At 42.2% G+C, this 18,775-nt stretch overlaps 1 protein-coding gene across 3 annotated transcripts in view; it reads right to left on the minus strand.

Moving 5' to 3' along the window:
• LOC146701220 (MAGUK p55 subfamily member 7-like) overlaps positions 1–17,632 on the minus strand; it is a 30,277-nt gene extending 12,645 nt beyond the window's left edge. The window contains exons 1-10 of one of the 3 annotated variants that reach the window (XM_085467551.1): positions 17,397–17,632; positions 11,923–12,041; positions 7,876–7,953; positions 6,659–6,739; positions 4,561–4,692; positions 4,323–4,404; positions 3,555–3,640; positions 2,984–3,058; positions 2,499–2,695; positions 1,905–1,969 (exon numbers count right to left, since the gene is read on the minus strand). In XM_085467551.1, the coding sequence (XP_085323677.1) occupies positions 1,905–1,969; positions 2,499–2,695; positions 2,984–3,058; positions 3,555–3,640; positions 4,323–4,404; positions 4,561–4,692; positions 6,659–6,739; positions 7,876–7,953; positions 11,923–11,958 (832 nt within the window). In that variant the 5' untranslated portion in view covers positions 11,959–12,041; positions 17,397–17,632. Of the gene's footprint in view, positions 1–449; positions 492–1,904; positions 1,970–2,498; positions 2,696–2,983; positions 3,059–3,554; positions 3,641–4,322; positions 4,405–4,560; positions 4,693–6,658; positions 6,740–7,875; positions 8,866–11,922; positions 12,042–17,396 lie in introns of those variants that run through there. The other 2 variants (XM_085467552.1, XM_085467550.1) reach the window with 2 other exon arrangements.
• Between the last annotated feature and the right edge of the window lie 1,143 nt (positions 17,633–18,775).

An 18,775-nucleotide genomic window follows, 5' to 3' on the forward strand; every position in this document is an offset into this window, starting at 1 on the left:
TTTCTCACAAAACACTGAAAAAGCAAACAATTCTCTTCAGTTTTGTAATGTTTGTGAAAAATACCGAGCTTGACCACTACACTGTAACTCCCAGTATCACTCTAATGGTATCACTAGTTTAACTATCTACGTTTCAAATAATAAAATAACTCAAGTTCCACTTGGTTCTGAAACACTCGTCAGGTCTTCCTGAGAGGAAGTTGCAGTACACTCAGCTGTCATGACATAAATTGATGGAACTCATTGAGGAAATCTTATCCTTAACTTCTTTCTTTTTTTAAGGTTGGGTTTAAAAAGAACACGTACAGAAACCCTTCATAAGCCATGCTGCTACTAAAAGGTTACAAAAACACCAGTAAGTGGAGCTTGAGTTCAGGTTTTATGAGAATATAACAAACATTTACTTTCTATTTGCTCCTATTTTGATAGAAATGTATATCCATTGTTACCTAGTGATACACAATCTGCGGTACATGTCTGTGGTGCAGTCACTATTTACAGGGGGGAAAAAAGCCATTTAGATTCATAAGCCTCCAAATGATTGATATTGTAATACTGATACAGTCCTCTGTAAGTATTTAACAGTATGAAGCTCACCTTACATCACTGCATTCATTTTCCAGAGTGTTGTTCAGCATGTCCAGAATTAATGTCTAACCAAAACAACAGTCAAGACCTATCTGTGCAAGGTTGTTTGTAGGCTAGACGCATCAGGCACGAGAGCGGCAGCTGTTCTGAAGTGTGTGTACCTTTATCTGACATCTTGTTTCAAATGTCAGTGGCCAGGTCAGTTTTCCCACTGATGTTGCCCTCTTCCTGCTCTAATGTGGCATCTTAAGTTGGGACAGCGACCTCAAAATGTGGTTTTAAGAAGGATGAGAATTACTGTACTGTGAATAAGAGTTTAGCCAGATTTAATTATCTAATTTATTTGAAACTAAACCTTAAAGAAAGAATGTGATGAAAACTGCCATAAAGATGTATGATTAGTCCACCTTTATCAAGTCCATGGGTGAGCTGCCAGGAATGTTTACATTGGAAAAATCTGGGTAATAATGTAATAATACTGTAATACTGTTTGTCTTCATTCTCTCTTCCGGCAGTGATGATAAGGAGTTGAACTCTGCAGTTGGAGTCAATCACGGACAATTGCTGAATAACAGGCTGCCATCAAAACCATCCTTGTTATTACCCTCATCATCATCACCCCAAGAGTATAAGTGATTATCCAAATTAGAAGCCAGGCAGCCAAGTGACAATACCAGTTCACATGAACTTGTCTTTTATCTTTGCTATCTGCATTATGCACAGCTTTTAGAAAATCAATCATCTCTTTAGCTAGAGTAACAGCCAGAGGGCAAACCTAATTCATATTAAAGCTCCTGCGTGACTACAACAACAATCATATGACCCCCTATGAGCAAGCACTTTGGTAACATTGGGAAGGAAAAACTCCCTTTTAACAGGAAGAAACCTCTGGCAGAACCAGGTTTAGGGACGGGCGGCCATCTGCCGTGACCGGTTGGGGGGAGCAAAGGAAGGCAGGATAAAAGACATGCTGTGGACTTAGTGAACAACACACAAAGAGGCTGTAGAAGACACATGGAACAGACTCTGGATAGAAATTTAGAGGGAGAAACATTGAGCAGACAGGAAGGAAAATGAAAACAAAGATAAATCTAAATTGCTTCTCCAGACGACCAGCATGAACTACACAACTACACGAAAGACTCCAGTGGTGGAATCAGCAGAAGGATGAGTCTGTTTCAGAAATGAACTCCACAAACTGTCCTGACCAGCATTCCTCACTTTTGCCATTCTTCTCTTCCTCCCATCCACCTGTTAAAGACAACTGTCTTGTTGTGGTTTATTAGTCGCTAACACAGCAAATAATATATGCTTACATGATCGTCTAGTAGACCTCCTTAGGGACGAAAGAGTCGTAACAGGTTGCTGAAATGCAAGTCTCCTGAAAGCAAAAAGATGGATAAAGAAAGAGAAGAAAAAGGAAAGAACAGAAAAAAGAAAACCATCAGTTTTCATGGTCACTCTGGGAATAATAAACACTCTGCTATGCTACAGAAACCCTGCTCTACAATATCCTTCATTTCTATTCTGTCAGCTGAGACTGGTGAAACCAAAGATTGAGGAGGTGAAGAACAGAACATCTTTCTATTGAAAAAAGTAGAATAATAAACCTGAATATAAAATGTTCTACTCGATCCCTTTACTCTTCAGCCTTCCTCTTTCTGCCCAAGCCTCCTGAGCTCTGTGTAGGTCTGGTGTGTGTTTTCCATCCACTTGCAGTTCAATGTGGATTGGTACCAGCGCTATCATTTTCTGTCATTACTCACTTTGGACCAGAAAATGTGTGGAAACCCAGACTACTTTGGCAGAGTGAAGCAAGAATACATGGATTAAAGAGGGAGAGAAAGGAGATGGAACATCTATGACAGTGACAGCACTGGAGCCAATAAGGTCAGCCTTGTGTTTCTCACCTCTCCTGGAACTGTTTGGATGGTATTAAGCCAGCACGAGGATTTGTGTCGCCCTCGTGTTTGGCCTGCCACCAGGTTGCATCATCTTGGCTCATGATCTGTAGGATGCAACCCTTCTTGAAGGCCAAACCAGCTTCCTTACATGGGATGGTGTTGTCATCTTTTGGGTCGTAGTCAAAGAGCGCCTTCACAAACATCTGTACATCATCATGAGGGAAAGGCAAGAAAACAAAGAGGAGGATTGAAGACACAACAGGAACAAGTTCACTATGTTGTATATAAAATGTTTTCTTTCTAAAACATTGTCATCATGGTTAAAGGTGATTCACCAAAGCTCAGAGTGATTATTCTCAAAAGATTACAGCAATCGATGGTAAACGCTGCAAGTGATGGCCAAGATGGTCTTTCAATGACTTTCCACTATCAAAGGGTCTAAATCACTTAACAAGTGGATAAACCAAATAACAGAGAAAGACAGGACCTACCTGTGGCTCCTTGATAGATGCCTCGTCCTTTGCACCAGGGACAACTTTAAAGGTAATGGCTCCTTGTGACTGTGCCTAAATAATGTAGGAACAGAAGTTGGAGTAATTGTAAAGGATAGTTTTCCTATCCTTTTAAGTATTTTATAAGAGACCTAATCTAGTTACAGTGACATAGCGTCAAGCATTGATTTTTCAACAAAGGAAGGTTTAGTGGGATAGTATAACCATTCTTGACAGAATTAGGGAGTACAGTGCAGGGGTGTAAAGGAGGAGTGTTGAGAGCTCAAAGACTTTTGTGTCTGAGAAGGCCTTAAGAGTTTAAGATCCCAGGCACATGACAGAGCTCATTTAGGCCTGTGACCAAAGCTGCGTGGAGGAACTACACATCATCAGCCTCATCCACAGAGACTCTGCATGTGATCTATCGGCCATCAACACGGCAATGGGAGGCCTGGGTCGTGGATGAGTTGATAAGGGGAGGTTTCTGTCATTATAAACAAAGGCTGGTACCAAGGGAGTGGAGCTGAAAAACCCTCAGTCTCACAAACGTCCATAGAAAGACAAGACTTACCAGAATACGAATGATTTCCTCTGGTTTCTTGTCGTCCACAGGGATTCCATTGACCTCCTTCAGTTCATCCCCTACATGAATTAAACCTGCCACACATAAACAGACGTTACTAATTTGCAGTCATTCTGGCATTCTATTATTTTAACGCCCTGATGTAAGCGAGGTACTAAATTCTGTGCAATCCCAATATATTCCACACTACAGACTTGTATGGCCATTTTCCACTAGTATCTACTTTGCTCATCTTGACTTGACTCTGTTTTTTAGGGTTTTCTATTAGATGGCAGCACCTGATACCTACTAGAGCAGTCGTTTTGAGCAACCTGAGTTGATCTGAAACTGTGACGTCAACAGACTCCATGCCACCATGTGATGCCAGTCAATTATGTCACTTGATGAGTCATGAAAGTGATTCCTTCACAAACATCAAAACTGCCCTTTTTGAAACACGGCATCCAGGGAAATGGGTGCAGAAAAACCAACAGTGTGATCGGACAGGTATACCAACGCCTCCATGTCCACTGTTGTGTGCTGGGTTTGTGTTGCATACAAATGACATCATGGGACTTTTAAATGAGTTGCTATAACGACCCTATGTAAACTGAGGTGCTACACAGTGACAGAAAATGACAGAAAACTGAGTAGAATCGAGTACACACACACACACACACACACACACACACACACACACACACACACACACACACACACACACACGCACACACACACAGGCAAACTTATAAAAGAGAGAAAAAGGCTGGAACCAACCACTTCTGTCAGCTGGCCCTCCCTTCATGATCCGGGCCACAATGATGGCACCTGTGCTCTCATCACGTCTTATTGTTGCTCCCTATAAAAGAAGAATAGTCATTATAACAGCATTTCTACCTTTATGACATTATGATGTGCAAGTCAAACAGCAATGACCTAAAATCACTGTAAAGATGAAAATTAAGGCGTAGAGACAGATAGATACTGCACACAGGATGATTGTTAAGTTACTTACCAGTGGCTCCTTGTTCTTGAACAATCTTATAATTTTCACAGAATCTTCATCGTCATCGATGTCTTCAGGCAGCGGAGGTAGTTCGGGGTCATACTTCTTTTGGGCAACTGCGTCGTGGACGGACAGGAGGCTCTAGAAAAAGGAGAAAATAGGATTTATGGGAGGAAACACAAAACAGGCAAGGGTTATCTGTCAAGCCACGAAGGCCTCAACTTTACCCCAGTCCACTTAGCTAAATAAAGTATGGCCATGCATGCTATTAAGAGTCCGATCTATCACTTCCTTTTTTAAGCAGGACAGAGACACTGCAGACTGCAGGGAGGATGGTTATGAATTGGGTTGTCTCCCTCATGTGCTGGGTGATGGATTTGAAAGCATTCAAGGCCAGAGCTTGTAGATGAACAAGCGTTAATTGCCATTAGGCCCGTGCTCTCCCTCCATACATCTCTCTGATTAAAGGCAACCCAGGCTCGCCCTGCACCATTGCTCAGCAAGAGCTGCAAATGTGACCACCACAAAATCCACACTTTGCAGGGTAAGGTGGTGAAGACTCAAAAGCAAAGTTCTCAGCTCAGATATTTCACACTTTCACGAGCAGGCATAAAAAGAGACGGGACGCAGACGGGAATGATGCCATTCAGGAGACATTCATTTTTCAAAGTATTTAACAACCGCGTGTCCGGACCAAGATGCAGCTAGATGCGTGCTGCTTTTTCTGTGGTTTAGAGGGGGGGAAAAAATTGAGAAAAACATCTTCCAACCAAAGTGCCAGACAAAAGTAGAGGGGTGGAGAGCAAGAGAAACAGGGAAGAAAGAGAAGGATATGGTGAGAAGAGAAGCAGTGTGTTTTATGACATGGGAGCATGCTGCAGTACAGCATTCAAGATGTTGCTAACTGGGAGCAGATGAGAGGAGGAGACACAACTGGAGCTATGTGAGTAGTCTTTGGAAGGCAAAGAGTCTGTATTACCTTATTATAACTAAAAATAATAACTTCTTTCGATCAAGAGAATCCCAAATGAATAACACATGTAAAGAAAATCTCACAGCCAGGAAATCTTTAAAAATGGTTGGTTTTGATCCTACTTCAGAGATAAAATGCCACTCCTCTCCAGCTTGTCTTCTTTGGCTTGTGCTGCTACACCGTCTGCCAAAATTCACCAGCCAGCAATGGAGGAAGCAGTAGCAGAAAGAACATTTTCCATTGTTTGGTGGGGAATTGCTTGGCTGACCCCATTCTGCACTGGAGCTGAGAGACCACTGCACAACTACAGCAGCAATTATATGTGTTAGGTGCAGGGGAAAAACATAGTAATGAGCCAAATGAGTACCAGTTTGCTGGAGGTGTGTGTGGAGTTGCTGATTCTATGTCTAAAATATGTGCTGCCTGGTGAAATATGTGTGTCTGTACCTATAGCACCTGTAAAAAACACATGCTCCACACTTGTCTTTGAACAGATTAATGTAGTTGTTCTTAATGTGTTTGGAGAATTTAGGAAATGAATCATAATTACCAGCTCAGACATTGAAAAATCCATGTTTGGGAACCACCATCTCTTGAATTCCTGCTGTTTGACACTGATAGGTATTAAATATTTGCATGTACTGTAAGTGTGTGTGTGTGTGTGCTATGTTGGGGGAGAACTAGAGAGCTGTTGTTTCTGGCAGAGCCCAAACAAGCATGACGACAGCGCATTAAAAACGGAGCCTGTCCAACTCTGCTTCTATCCTGCCGTCGTGAAGGCAGCTCTGTCTGGCTGAGACACCTGGAGGCCCTGATGGATGGCCCCAGTTATGCATTAGAAAATAAAAATGTGTAAATTTATTTTGTAGCTGTCTGCATCTGGCTAACGAGGTCAGCAACGGCAGCCAAGAAAACGAGACAAGGCCTGGATCTAACAGGCGTGTTATTTTGTGTACAGCACGATGATTGTAACGCTTTAATGTGGCTGCTGTGCAAACAGCAAAGATCCAGAGCCAGAATTGCCAAATGCTTTGCTGTTTTTTGGATGGAATAATACAATCCTCCACAAAGAGAATATGTGGTTTTAGTTTGTTAAAACCTGCTCAGTACAAAATAAGCAAATCCTTTACTCACCTTTACATGTGGGTTTGCCAGCAGTTTAAGAAGCTCTTTGACATCCTGACTGGCTGATTTGCCTTCCAGCTCATCAGACACCTGAAAATAGTCAAGGACACAATGTTCACACAACTGTGCTCAGACCATTAAGCATGCTTCTCTTTTTCAGGTGTGCATGTGAACATTCAATGCTTCGACAAGAAGACAACAGCAGTCTGTATAATGAAAAACCAATGGTAGAGGTTTGTAATTAACAGTTCAACTCTGCAAGGTGTGCTTTGTGTCAGTAATGAATAGAGGACTTGCATTTAGAGAGATAAACATACTAGTTATGCTTTATCTAAAGAAGTTATGTTGGTGTATCTTCTATTTGTATCATATTGTATTAAGACATAAAAATGCAGCTCTTTCAGTTACAGGATTTATCTGCAGCTTCATCTTGTCTTAAATAAGGTAAATCGCAGCTGGAGGCAAGGCCACACTTTGTCATGTGGCCTAGAACTCCCACCTACTGGCACCTGCCCTTTGATAAATCTTCTATTGTACCAGATCATTTTCCAATGAGAATCTCAAGAACTAAAGAAAACAGTCAGTTAAACCTGGAAACAATGGGAGCTCTGAGAGCATCACTGATTTATGGAAGATCCTCCTGGACTTGGTTGGAGTGTGGAAAGGAGCAGCAAGCCATCCCACACAGTAAAAACTGACATGAAAGCCACTTGACACTGATGAACCCTTTCTCTGTGTTTGTATTTTTCGTATCTGACCCTGCAGGAATAAAATGCAGACCAATGCTCTCTGATGGCACCAAGTGATCTGTCCAAGTAACAGCAGAGTTTGTATTAAGATGTTTGGAAGTCAGCCAGAAGAGGAAAACGGTTTTCCAACAGGGAGAAGGATACAAGTCAACCATAACAACCATACAGTTCTAGATCAGTGGCCATCATTTGAACTATTTATTGATGATGTGGTGTGTCTCACTTGCTTACACCAACGGCACTGGCCATGCTGGTTTCACTTGAGCGGTGGCAGTCACTTGCTGGGAGTTCTAGACAGTGCGGCCGGGGCCAGACGAGGGTTGAAGTGTCATTTTATGTTAGTCAATAAATTAAACCTCCATTAACCGAAACCCATCTAGACAGACACTGTTCACCAAAGGTTCCTTTAATCGATTCATTTGCCTCCCAGCCAATAAAAAGATCAATCAGTTTAAACATGTTTTTTAAAACACTTACGTCACGTGCCAGAGGTGCAGCTCCTTCCAGGACAGGGGTGGGCTTGCTCTCTTCATAGTGCTGCAGCCGTTCGTGGATCTGAAAGGACAGATTGTATTCATTATTAAGGTAGTTATTGAGATAGTAGTGAGCACATGTGGAAGAAAAAGTGTGCACGCTGGAAGCCATGTGCACATCTCCAAACAGACATGTAAGAAAACATGTACAACCTTCATCAGCACCATCTTGTACATACACAGAGTTCATTAAATCATGTCCTTAAATACCAAAAGCACACACAAAGATCTTTCACTCCCTCGATCCACTAAGTATTTCAGTTAGCTTAGCCACTGTACAAACAATCCAGTTTTCCACCATGCATTCGATATGTCCCAGTGGCCCCGTGATGATTCCAAATCATTTCAACAGTCTGGTGAAATTGGCTAAACATTTCCTTATCAGCCTCAGCGCTGTGACTGCACAGTGTTGAGAGACAGAGCTGCGTCTCTGGAGAGTTGCTAAAATGGAAAGTAAGCCTGACTCGTGCGCTCACTTTCACTCATTTATACACGCAAAACCACTTCATCATATGTGGAGCAGAGATGGAATAATTTATATACACACAAAGCACACGTTCACGCCCACGCACACAACGTCAAAGGCACAGTTGCACACTTGTGCCTACGCACACACAGACTCACAAAAAACACTACAGATATCCCATTTGTGATTTAAAAGCAGCTGCGCAGGAATGCATTGACAGCCTACAGGCTGCTGTCAGGTCCCATCAAGGAACAGACAGGGACAGCTTTCCTCCCAGCAGCCACTCCTGCGTCTCTCCTTCCTCAGGCCCAGCATGGTGAAGGGGATCTGGGCCACGGGTCTGACTGATAGCTGGGCCCCGAGCCTGGAGCTTCCAGCTGGATGTCCTAGAAAGCATTCCAGGAGGATGGTGGAACAGAGGAGCCTCTGGCTGAGGAGAGAGTGACAGAGACGCTCTGGGCCACTTCTATATCTAAAGGGCCAAATCCACACATGCGGGAGTGCGCACACACACACACACACACACACACACACACACACACACACACACACACACACACACACACACACACACACACACACACACACAGATGGAGCAGTGACAATGTGTGACAGAAAATCACTCAGCAGGACAGAAAAAGACAAGAAAAGCAGTTTGTTTGCTGTCACACTGAACGGCTACAGATGCTTTGTGCAATTAAAACATCTGTTTTAGGAATGTTAGACATAGTTTTTACTCCTCGCAACACAGGTGATTATGTTTTAAAGCTAGATGGTAGCAGTACTGTAAATACGGAGGAAAGCAAGTCAGAATCACTGACAGTTGAATGTTCTGACACACTCACAGGACGGTATTTGACCTCAATGTTTTTGGCCCTGGCAGAAGTTCTGATTAGCAATAACGTGAGCAGCATGTGTAGATGAGTTGATTTGAGTCTCTTCAAGCTGTCATCTGGCTTCGATAATCACCAGGGACCAACACCAAAATCCAAAACATGATGTCATTCAAAAACATTACCCAAACACCAAATGTCACCCATCAAAATCACTTTTATAACTTTCCAGTGAAGTAAACGCGACGCAATGACGTGTGAAATGTCTTTACATCGTCTCTCCCCATCAAGATTCCAGTTTAAATCTTGGCCTTAAACAGCTACAGCCATTTCAGCTGGACTTATCCACACAGTCTGCCGAGATAAATCACAGCCTGTTAGGACTCTGTCTTGGCCAGCACAACAGTCATGTTTCAAGGTCAGCTTAGAAGTTCAAATCCTGCATAAAGCCGTTATTACTCAGCAATAAAACACGGTGCATTAGGCGTGTCGTGGAGGTAAACATGTTTTTCCCCTGTGGACATGCTGATGGATGTTAGGACTGCTGTTGATGCTTCGGCAACCTGTCATGCTGTAAACTTTTTTAGACCCCCAATTATCTCAGAATTAATCCTGAGATAAATGGGGGTCAAATCACTCTATAACACTATATAAAACAGTGCTAACTGCATCTTGTGAACATCATCTATAAGCCCTAACATTATGGCTAACTAGTTTTATTTTTCTTTCCACTGAGTTATTGGTTTGAAATAATCTGTCACTAGTTTGCTAACATGAACTAATGTAATGTTTAGGGTCAGGGTTGCACACTTTGGAGACTTTTCAAAATACCCGAAGACATAAAACATAGTATTTAAGCAGGCTTAAGACCTCTGCCCAGAAAACTTCACATCACATCCTTTACAAGCTGAACATCTTTTTCAAAGTGACCCGGAGCAAAACCCTGTGACAGACTGGCGACCTGTCCACGGTGTACCCTGCTTCTCGCCCTAAGACAGCTGGGATAGGCTCCACAGTCCCCCCGCAACTCTGAAAAGCAGCAGAGAATGGATGGAGGGATGGATGAAACTGGAGTAATGGCTGTGGGATTTTCCTTGATTACCAATACAGACAATACAAAATGATAGAATAGGGACTGGTTGACCTGTAGCTTTCTTCTTGTTTTAATTGTCCCTCCAGTGTGCTTGACATGGTTCAAAAAGTTTTTCAGTAGTCAACAGCATACTGTGACCTGTCTGCTGCAATATGGAGTTTCCTTCTTCCTTCCCCTGTCCCTATCATAACCTTGCATTTGGCTTCATCTATCATCATCTAGCCACTTTTGGCTCATTTCAGAGGTACTTGTTTGTGAACAACGTGCTTGATCCGGTAAATCTGGGCTGCAGTCGACCATTGAACTTTAATGAAAATATTTGGAAGGCAGCCTAAATCCAAAGTAAGACAGTGCAAGGAAGGGGATATATTTTGGATTCAAGTGAGGCTTTTAAAATATAAATAAGCACCTGGCTCGTGTCATGAGAATATTTTCTAGCAACAAACAGATGTAAATAAAAGCTGAAAGATGATATCGGACAATAATTCTTTCATCTCTGTAACATAATCGGATTAGGATGGATGTGAGACGTCCTGACCATCTGGTGAGTACAGGTGAGAGAGACAGAAAGAGCATATGTCTGGTTTAAGTCTTCATGTTACTCTGAATTCTCTACTTCTTTCTTGTTTCTCTCTCCATCTGTGACACCTCCTCCTCTGGACCGTCTCTCTCCTTCCAGACAGAGTGACCAACAACTGGTTGTAATTACCCAGGTGAGGCAATTACAACCAGTGAGCGACCTGGGTTGGGAAGCCTGTCAGATTAACTTGATGTGTGTGTTTTCTCTCTGCTGTTTAGCCATTCTTTCGTATCCCCTCTACAACCTTACACAAATCCCAAATAAAGGTGGACTGTGGAGATTTGGTGGCCGAGCTTTAGGAAGAGGATAATTAAGGTTTTATTAATGGTGTGTCCATGATGTTAGCCTGAATGCTGCATCTGGTTTCTGAGTAAGACGAGATGGTTGTTTAGTACTTGTGTGCGTTTTAAAGTCTGCCCGTCTGTCCATTTGGCTCACTAGGATGGCTCAGTTAATCAGTCAGACACAGCAGTCGAGCAGCTATTACATTTATTTACTGAATAATAAAGAATGGAAAGCCGATTTGCAGGAAACTACCCCATGTTTAGGGGGGAAAATTGTTCTCTATTTAACAACAAAAATCAGAGAAAGATTTCAGACAAACCTTCTCCCCAATCTCTGCAGCTATCTAGTTTAACAGGCAGTAACCAAACCACAGGCCCCTTCCTGCTGGTAGAGGAAGGAATTAGAAGATCTGGGTAGGTAGATGGTGCAATAGGACTGTAATTCATGAATAATAATTGCTTTGGAGGCCGGGGGCTCCTCTTTTCAAGACTTTTTATGTGACTAATTTAGTTGTCTGCCTTCTTGACAATAAACTTTGTACACAATCTACATGTGCAATTAAAGCTAGGCTTGGTTAAACTGAGGTATTCATATGTATAGCACTTAAATGAAATTACTTAAGTGTTTTAAGTGTATTTAAGAGTTATCAGTGCGTGCATATATGAGTTAAACAACACGTGATTTTCTGAAAAATATGTAGGCGAAATTCCTATAACTCTATTTGTTTGTTGTACCTTAACAAGTGAGTGAAGACTTCTCTCTCCAAACATATCCTGAAGGAAGGTGTTGTCCTCAGAGCAGTTGACATGAGGCTGCAGCTGGGATGGCAGGGCCGCCAGCAGCTCATACAGACCTGCAGAAGGAAAGAGGAAGCAGGAGGGGTCAGTGTGGTAGTGGGAGGTGTGAGTTGTTGCATGCACAGCAAAAGACACAAGTGCTGTATGTGTGCATGAATACATATACACCCAACACACCCAGAGTCAGGCAGAAAGCAGATGCACACGTAAAAACAAAACACACAAAGTCCTGTACTAGTGCCTTTAGGAAGGAGTACATACTTACACAGACTACAGCTCTAATTATAATCTGTGGATGCTCTTCCTTTTCCTTCCATGCTGATTCTATTACGCATTAAAAAAAACAGAAACAAAAATGTATGGTTCAAACTTCTACGAGCGACAAAACAGACGATGACATCCCTCCCTTTCTTGCCACTGGAAAGAAGAGGAAACGTAAAGGCAATAAACTATTTCCCTTCCCCCGCCTTTACTTCTTGCTTTTGTTCCAGCCCTTCCTGTTGTTTGAGGGACGCTTCTGTCCATGATTAGAAACAACTGAAAAAAAACAGGGAATAAATCTGAATCCTCTCAGAACAGCGGATGCTGAAATCCACAAGGCCTTTCAGGGTTTTACTCACCCAGCTTATAAAAAGAATGAAGATTTCAAATTCAATTTAAAGAGAACCAGACTGGGGAGCTGATGGTTTCAAGATTAAGCAGAGGGGAGGTGAAGCACTCAAGACGGAGAGAGCACAAAACCAGTGAGTGAGTGGGGTTACATCCAAACACAACACAGTCTTGGAGCACAGCTGATGAGACTGGTAGCAGATACTTGTTTGCTGCTCACTTCTGGTCCTCAGCCTGGCTGTGATCCACCAAACTAGGTGATGCATTAAAGGTCAGGCTCATACTGAATGCAGTCAAGCTGCATCAAAGACCCCTTCACTAATTCTCCAGAAAAGGCCCCCCAGTTTCAAACTCCACAAACACAACCACACGGTGCTTTAAAGCCTTTGAACTAACACTGATCACGTGAAGAAGTTCTAAACATATCCACAGCAGAGCCACTGAAACGTCAAAACAAAGACAAGTGGCTTGGCTACCTCTCTGAGTGTCTTTCATCAGAGCACAGGGCAACAGAGAGAAAGGAGAGAGCAAAAAATCACCACAGACAGAAGCAGAGTAAGTCAGAGCTGAAAAGGACTGATTGATGGTTGACGTTGACTGCTGGACGAGCGACTGACTGAACTGGGTTCTGACCAGGTTAGAGTCAGTGTGTACTGGCAGCTCTGGACGTTTTGTGGGAGAGCTTATGTCATGCTCTCCATCTGCTGCTGTTGGGCACCAGGATACATCAGTATGATATCCTGTCCTTTTCTCTAAACCCTGACATGATTCCTGTGCAGTGTTAGCGCCTCATACCTCACCGTTTCTCTGGAGAAAAAAAAAGGGGGGAAGAGAGACCAAGAGAACTTTTACACATAATGATGCAGGCCAGATGCAGGTTCTGGTGTCCTCATCACCAGAAAGTTTGCTTTGTAGCTAACAAAAGCCGACTGAGGGCAGCTGGCCCTCTCAATCATTTACAACTTGGAACTCTCTACAGAACATCTCACATAATATATTCAACTAAAGGATTTAAAGAGACATGGGATGAGGTGATGGGTGTAGAAAGGGCTGCTAAGGGAGCCCACTTCCCACACTATACTGATCTTCTTACAAAATACGAACTGATGAAAACAAACTCGTTTGAATAGAGGAAATGAACGCTGGGTTTTGTCTTTCTCCCAGGTGCTCGGTGAATTATGGACCCCCCTCAATATATGGGGGGATTTACGAGGTTTGCCAGACTGCTGGGGGAATAGTGTTGTGACAACATATTTCAAACACTGCCTTGTGAACATGTCTGAGAGTCATGTTCACTAATCCACTTGAGGCTTGATTTACCTTCCTGTTCTCCAGTTGAGAGAGGAGGAAAGACAGCCTCAAGCAACAGCTTTACTGACAAAGCAGTAGACTTGATAGTAAAAGATACTTATTTGAAATTTTTTTTGCCAAACTTGCTGAAAAAAACGGTTTTCAGTGAACTTTGATAAAAGAAATTACAGAAGAGGATGTACTGATGGATAACTGCAATCACACTGAGGAGCGTGAATTTTTGTCAGGCATGTGTTTGGTGTTTTGCTGACAGATTTGACATGTTTTGAGTATAAATGTGGGAACAGGGTGACAGCAGAAGTTGCAGACTGATGGATTTGGATGGAAAATCTCAAAACCCCATTATTTGTCACTATGACCTGCCAGTTTAATAAGCTAGAACTGTCAGATGACATACAAGGGCCCAAATAGCAGACAGGTCTGGCCCGGATCTGGTGTCAAGCCGGCACTGCTGGCTGACTTCCGGCATGGTAAGTGATATGTCATCCAGATATGGGCCAGGCCTGGCATAGATGGCACTGTTTATGTGATGGCATGCCACATTTGGCCCGATGTGATTTGGTGTATGTGGCCCAGGCTCATAGAAAATAGGTCTGGCCCGGATCTGGGATCAAGCTGGCACTTCTGACTGACTGGTGTCATGGCAGGGTGTATGTCAACCAGATGTGGGCCAGGTCTGGCAATGATGGCACTATTTATGTTCCTATTTTCCTATTTTAGTTAGAAGACCCAAATGCCATGTTGCAATACTATACTGCTATGGTAGCCAACGTTTCAAATGCAGGTTTGACAGGTTTATGAGTGTACACTTTATCCAAAACCTAGTGACAGTTTACTCATGTTTACCACTGGGTGGCTGTAGTTCAGGAGGTAGAGCAGGTCATCTACTGATCGGAAGCTTAGTGATTCGATCCCTGGCTCCTCCAGTCTGCATGTCAAGAGTGTGAATGTGTACGAATGTAGTTAGGAAGCACTGAGTTAAGAATCAGTCCATTCACTGTCTGAACACAGTTTCGTCATGTTACTTTTGTTCTATTATGTTCCAGCACATGTTGTTATTACATGGCTTGATTAAGGTACACATTAGGCTGATATCTGGGGCCAGAGGTGAAACTGTTCTGGGCCAGCACAGGGCCAGCAGTGTGTCTGCAACTGGCCCTGTGCTGGCCCATGTGTGGGCCACCTCTGGTAACCTGATCTGGGCCACCAAAGGGCCGTCATTCTTTGTGGTATGTGTGCCACGTGTAAGCACAATGTGTGGGCCAGATCCGGGCCTTACAAATTTTGCTATGTGGGGATGTGTGCTGCATACAAATTCAGGAAAATACACATCAAAACACAAACATTTTGATGAAATGTATCTACAAATTGAAGTTTACAGACATACTTACAGTTTTTAGAGGTTAACATTTTTCAAGTTATTAAATTTATATGAATTATTATATAAACAATGGCGTGGCTTTTTGGCAACAAATCATAGGTATGGAAAATGTCATTTTTTCCCACTCATCAAGTCAGGAACTCCCTTTAAAAAACACACATTAGTAATTTAATGTGTGTGACACCATCCCTACCATATTGTCTGTTTTCTTCTCATGATTCTTTTAAAGTCAGGTGTCACAGTGTAAGTACCATATTCTTTATTTCCTCCTGAAGTTTAGCTTAGATTCATTTCTCTTACCTCTGAATAAATCTATGGAAGTGCTTGTTTGTATAAGCCTTTGTGTTGTTGAATGTAACTTCCTTTACTCTATGTCCTCTTTGTCTATGTGTTATTGTCTGAGTTTATTCTCTCCTTTTTTTTCAGTTCCTACCTCTTTCATTTTAAATGTTGGTTCCTCTTTGGGCTTTCACTTTTAAAGATAGATTTGGCAGAAAAATGAGTTTCATTCTAATTAAGGATGGGAATCAATAACAAGTTCTTGTAGAGAAACAGTTCCCAGTAGTCCAAGTCCTTGGAACCGTTAATGTGTTTGCCTCTGTCATCATTTTAAGTGGGGGAACTTGCACAATCGGTGGCTGACTAAATACTTTTTTGCCCCACTGTATTTTGGGCATGTCCTACCATGGGGTAACCCCAGAGCAGACCAATGACTTGCTGGAGAGATTATATCTGTTGATTGGCTCTGTTGAAGTCTTGGTGTCCCCTAGAAGAGCCTCCTTTCTCTGACTAAAGATAAGGCAGCCAGGGTGAGGGAAGTCTGGGCTTCTCTGCTCAGGCTGCTGCTGCTTAACTACGATACAGGGCAGGGACGTGCAGAGAGGTTTAAAGGGGCGGGTGCTCAAAGTTAAAAAGGGGCACATTGAACCATGCTGAATAACAACAACACACATTCATCAAGAATCTAATATGGGAAGGGCAGGGCTGTGTTGATCTGAGACTGTAGACATTAAAAAGTCCACAGGAGAGATGGTAGCTGATTAAACAAGTGTCATGAGATAATAACAAAATGCAAAGATTGGTGACAGCGCTTGGAACCATAAGGCAACGAAAAACTGTGACATAAACTCGGCTCTGCCTGTGAATCACTCTTTGCTTCTCTTCTTCCTTCCTTCCCATCATTTCATATATCACTCTCCACTTGCTGTCTATCTGAGAACAAGGCACAACTTGCTATTGCAATAAACTATAATCTAATTATCCACACCTAACAACTCTTGCACTTAATCTATAATAAAATGATGACAGAAAAATGTTATAGCACTGCCTTTAGTAGCCTCATACAGCTCCTACTGTTTCCTCCTCATGTCCTTACCAGCCATGTCTGCACAATGTTATATCATGAGTAATATTTTTTTAAATCCAGCTAAATAAAACACACACATGCACACACAGTGACATTTTAGACCTTCTTCAGAATACTGTATATACTATGGGCATCCTTACATTATTATTTATTACTAGAGCTACAATAATAAAGCAATGAGGAGGGGGAAGTAATAAATATGAAATAATGTATTTATGATGATTCCATTTGTTTCACTATCCACTCTGTGCAGGGCAAAGCTTATTGCATTTTTAAACTGTATTTTTACTGCTGTAAAATCCAACTTTTGTCTTATTTAAAATATAAATCTAATATAATCTGCTTCTTAATGTATGTTCTTTAAAATACAGCGTGTGTTTTTTAATATATTATAATTATAATAATTATTATGTGGACATGCATATTAGATCGTTTTTTAGTGAAATATAATCCCTCCAGAAAGGCAGGAAATGCCCAGAAACTTACTTTAAAACTAAATATGTTCCCTAAAACGGTGACAGAGCTACAGACCCATGACAGCCTTACACAGGTAGCCAGCAGCTATGACCAGCACTACTTGTGCAGTTAATAAAAGGACAGGTAATGTTTGTCGCGCTGTTGCACACACAGCACGCTCGTTTGTTTCAGTTCGTCAGTTGCAACAAGACAGCTTACCAACGTGTACGTAATAAGCTAATACTCCTGTGTGCTACACACTACAGTGTACGCTGTGCACCTACTTACTGGTTTTGTCGCATCAGTCTGTGTCTCTGAGTTAACTTGTGTTTCTCCTACAGCTCCGGACCGCTAAAAATGCGCGTGCTCTTTGTGAGCTCGTTCCCGGCTCGTAACCAGCGCGTTCTGCCGTCGAGGGCGATCATTGGTTAAATGTGATCATGTGACTGATGCAAGCCAGATCCTTTTATTTAGCAAAACTATGATTAATAGTTAAATATTATTGTTGAGGGGCACAGACAGGACTCCGCACACACACACACATAAAATAAATAAATAAATAAATAAATAAATAAATAAAATTTAAAAGTTGCCTCAACAAAAGGGCACTTTGGGCACTCATCAGGAAAGGGGCGGGTGCTCAAGCCCCTCTAGCCCCCCCCCTCTGCACGTCCCTGATACAGGGTGATTGATGGATGGATGTTGTTCATTCTTCGTGTGGTAGGAAGGTGTGATCGCGTAATACCTTGCTAAGGGTGCAACAAACCTCAGCATAGCACAAACCTTTCTCCCCATGCCATAACTGCCGTTCACTTTAGTTTATCTCAGTTTCTCATTTCTTCTCTCTCGTGCTTGGCCTCTCACTCGTCACACGATTCTGCAGAGTTTCATCATCATCATTTTTGTGGCTTATTTGTGGTAGCAGAGCAACCTTTAAAACCAGGGCATGGCAAATATAAAACTACATTGCAGAAAGGAAATTCAATAAAATATTATCTATCATATGTCTTCCAGCTGGAAGTACAGATTGTATTGAAACAGATTAAACAACAGTGGTGCACCAGGAGTCATCATATTTTTTAAGATGTTATTTCCTTATTACATTTTGAAGCTGTAGTTTTAAGTCACAGCTGATCTAAAAATGTATTTATCAATTAAATGGTTGCTTTTTTTCTTGAAAACTATGAATTCTTTTTTCCATCATTCTCACAGAACTTTGGCTCCTAAATCAACAGCTTTCTTAGGATACCAGGAGTAATACTACCAGTAATCTGTGCGAACGTCGGTCACTCCCTATGCCAGGCTAACCACAAGCATTTATGACTTCTCCCAACCTGTAACACAACATTCATCCATAATGCTCATTAGGTTTCACCTGCACACACAACTTCACGGCTTTCTACTTTGCCTCTACAAATTTCCAGAACAACAGGACCTTTGGTTACTAGTAAATGGACTGATTCTTATATAGCGCTTTTCTACTCTCCCAGAGCACTCAAAGCACAACATGCCACATTCCCCCCCATTCATTCTTCTATACTTCAGGGATGCTTAGCAAACATTCACACACATTCACGCTGCGACGGATGTATTGGAGAGCAACCGGGGGTTAGAATCTTGCTCAAGGATTTTTGGCATGCAGACTAGGGGGAGCCAGGGATCGAACC

Source organism: Copadichromis virginalis, linkage group LG9 (assembly GCF_057382275.1).
Source record: "Copadichromis virginalis isolate Kocher_CV1m ecotype Utaka linkage group LG9, C_Virginalis_male_GT1.1, whole genome shotgun sequence".
Classification (NCBI taxonomy): domain Eukaryota; kingdom Metazoa; phylum Chordata; class Actinopteri; order Cichliformes; family Cichlidae; genus Copadichromis; species Copadichromis virginalis.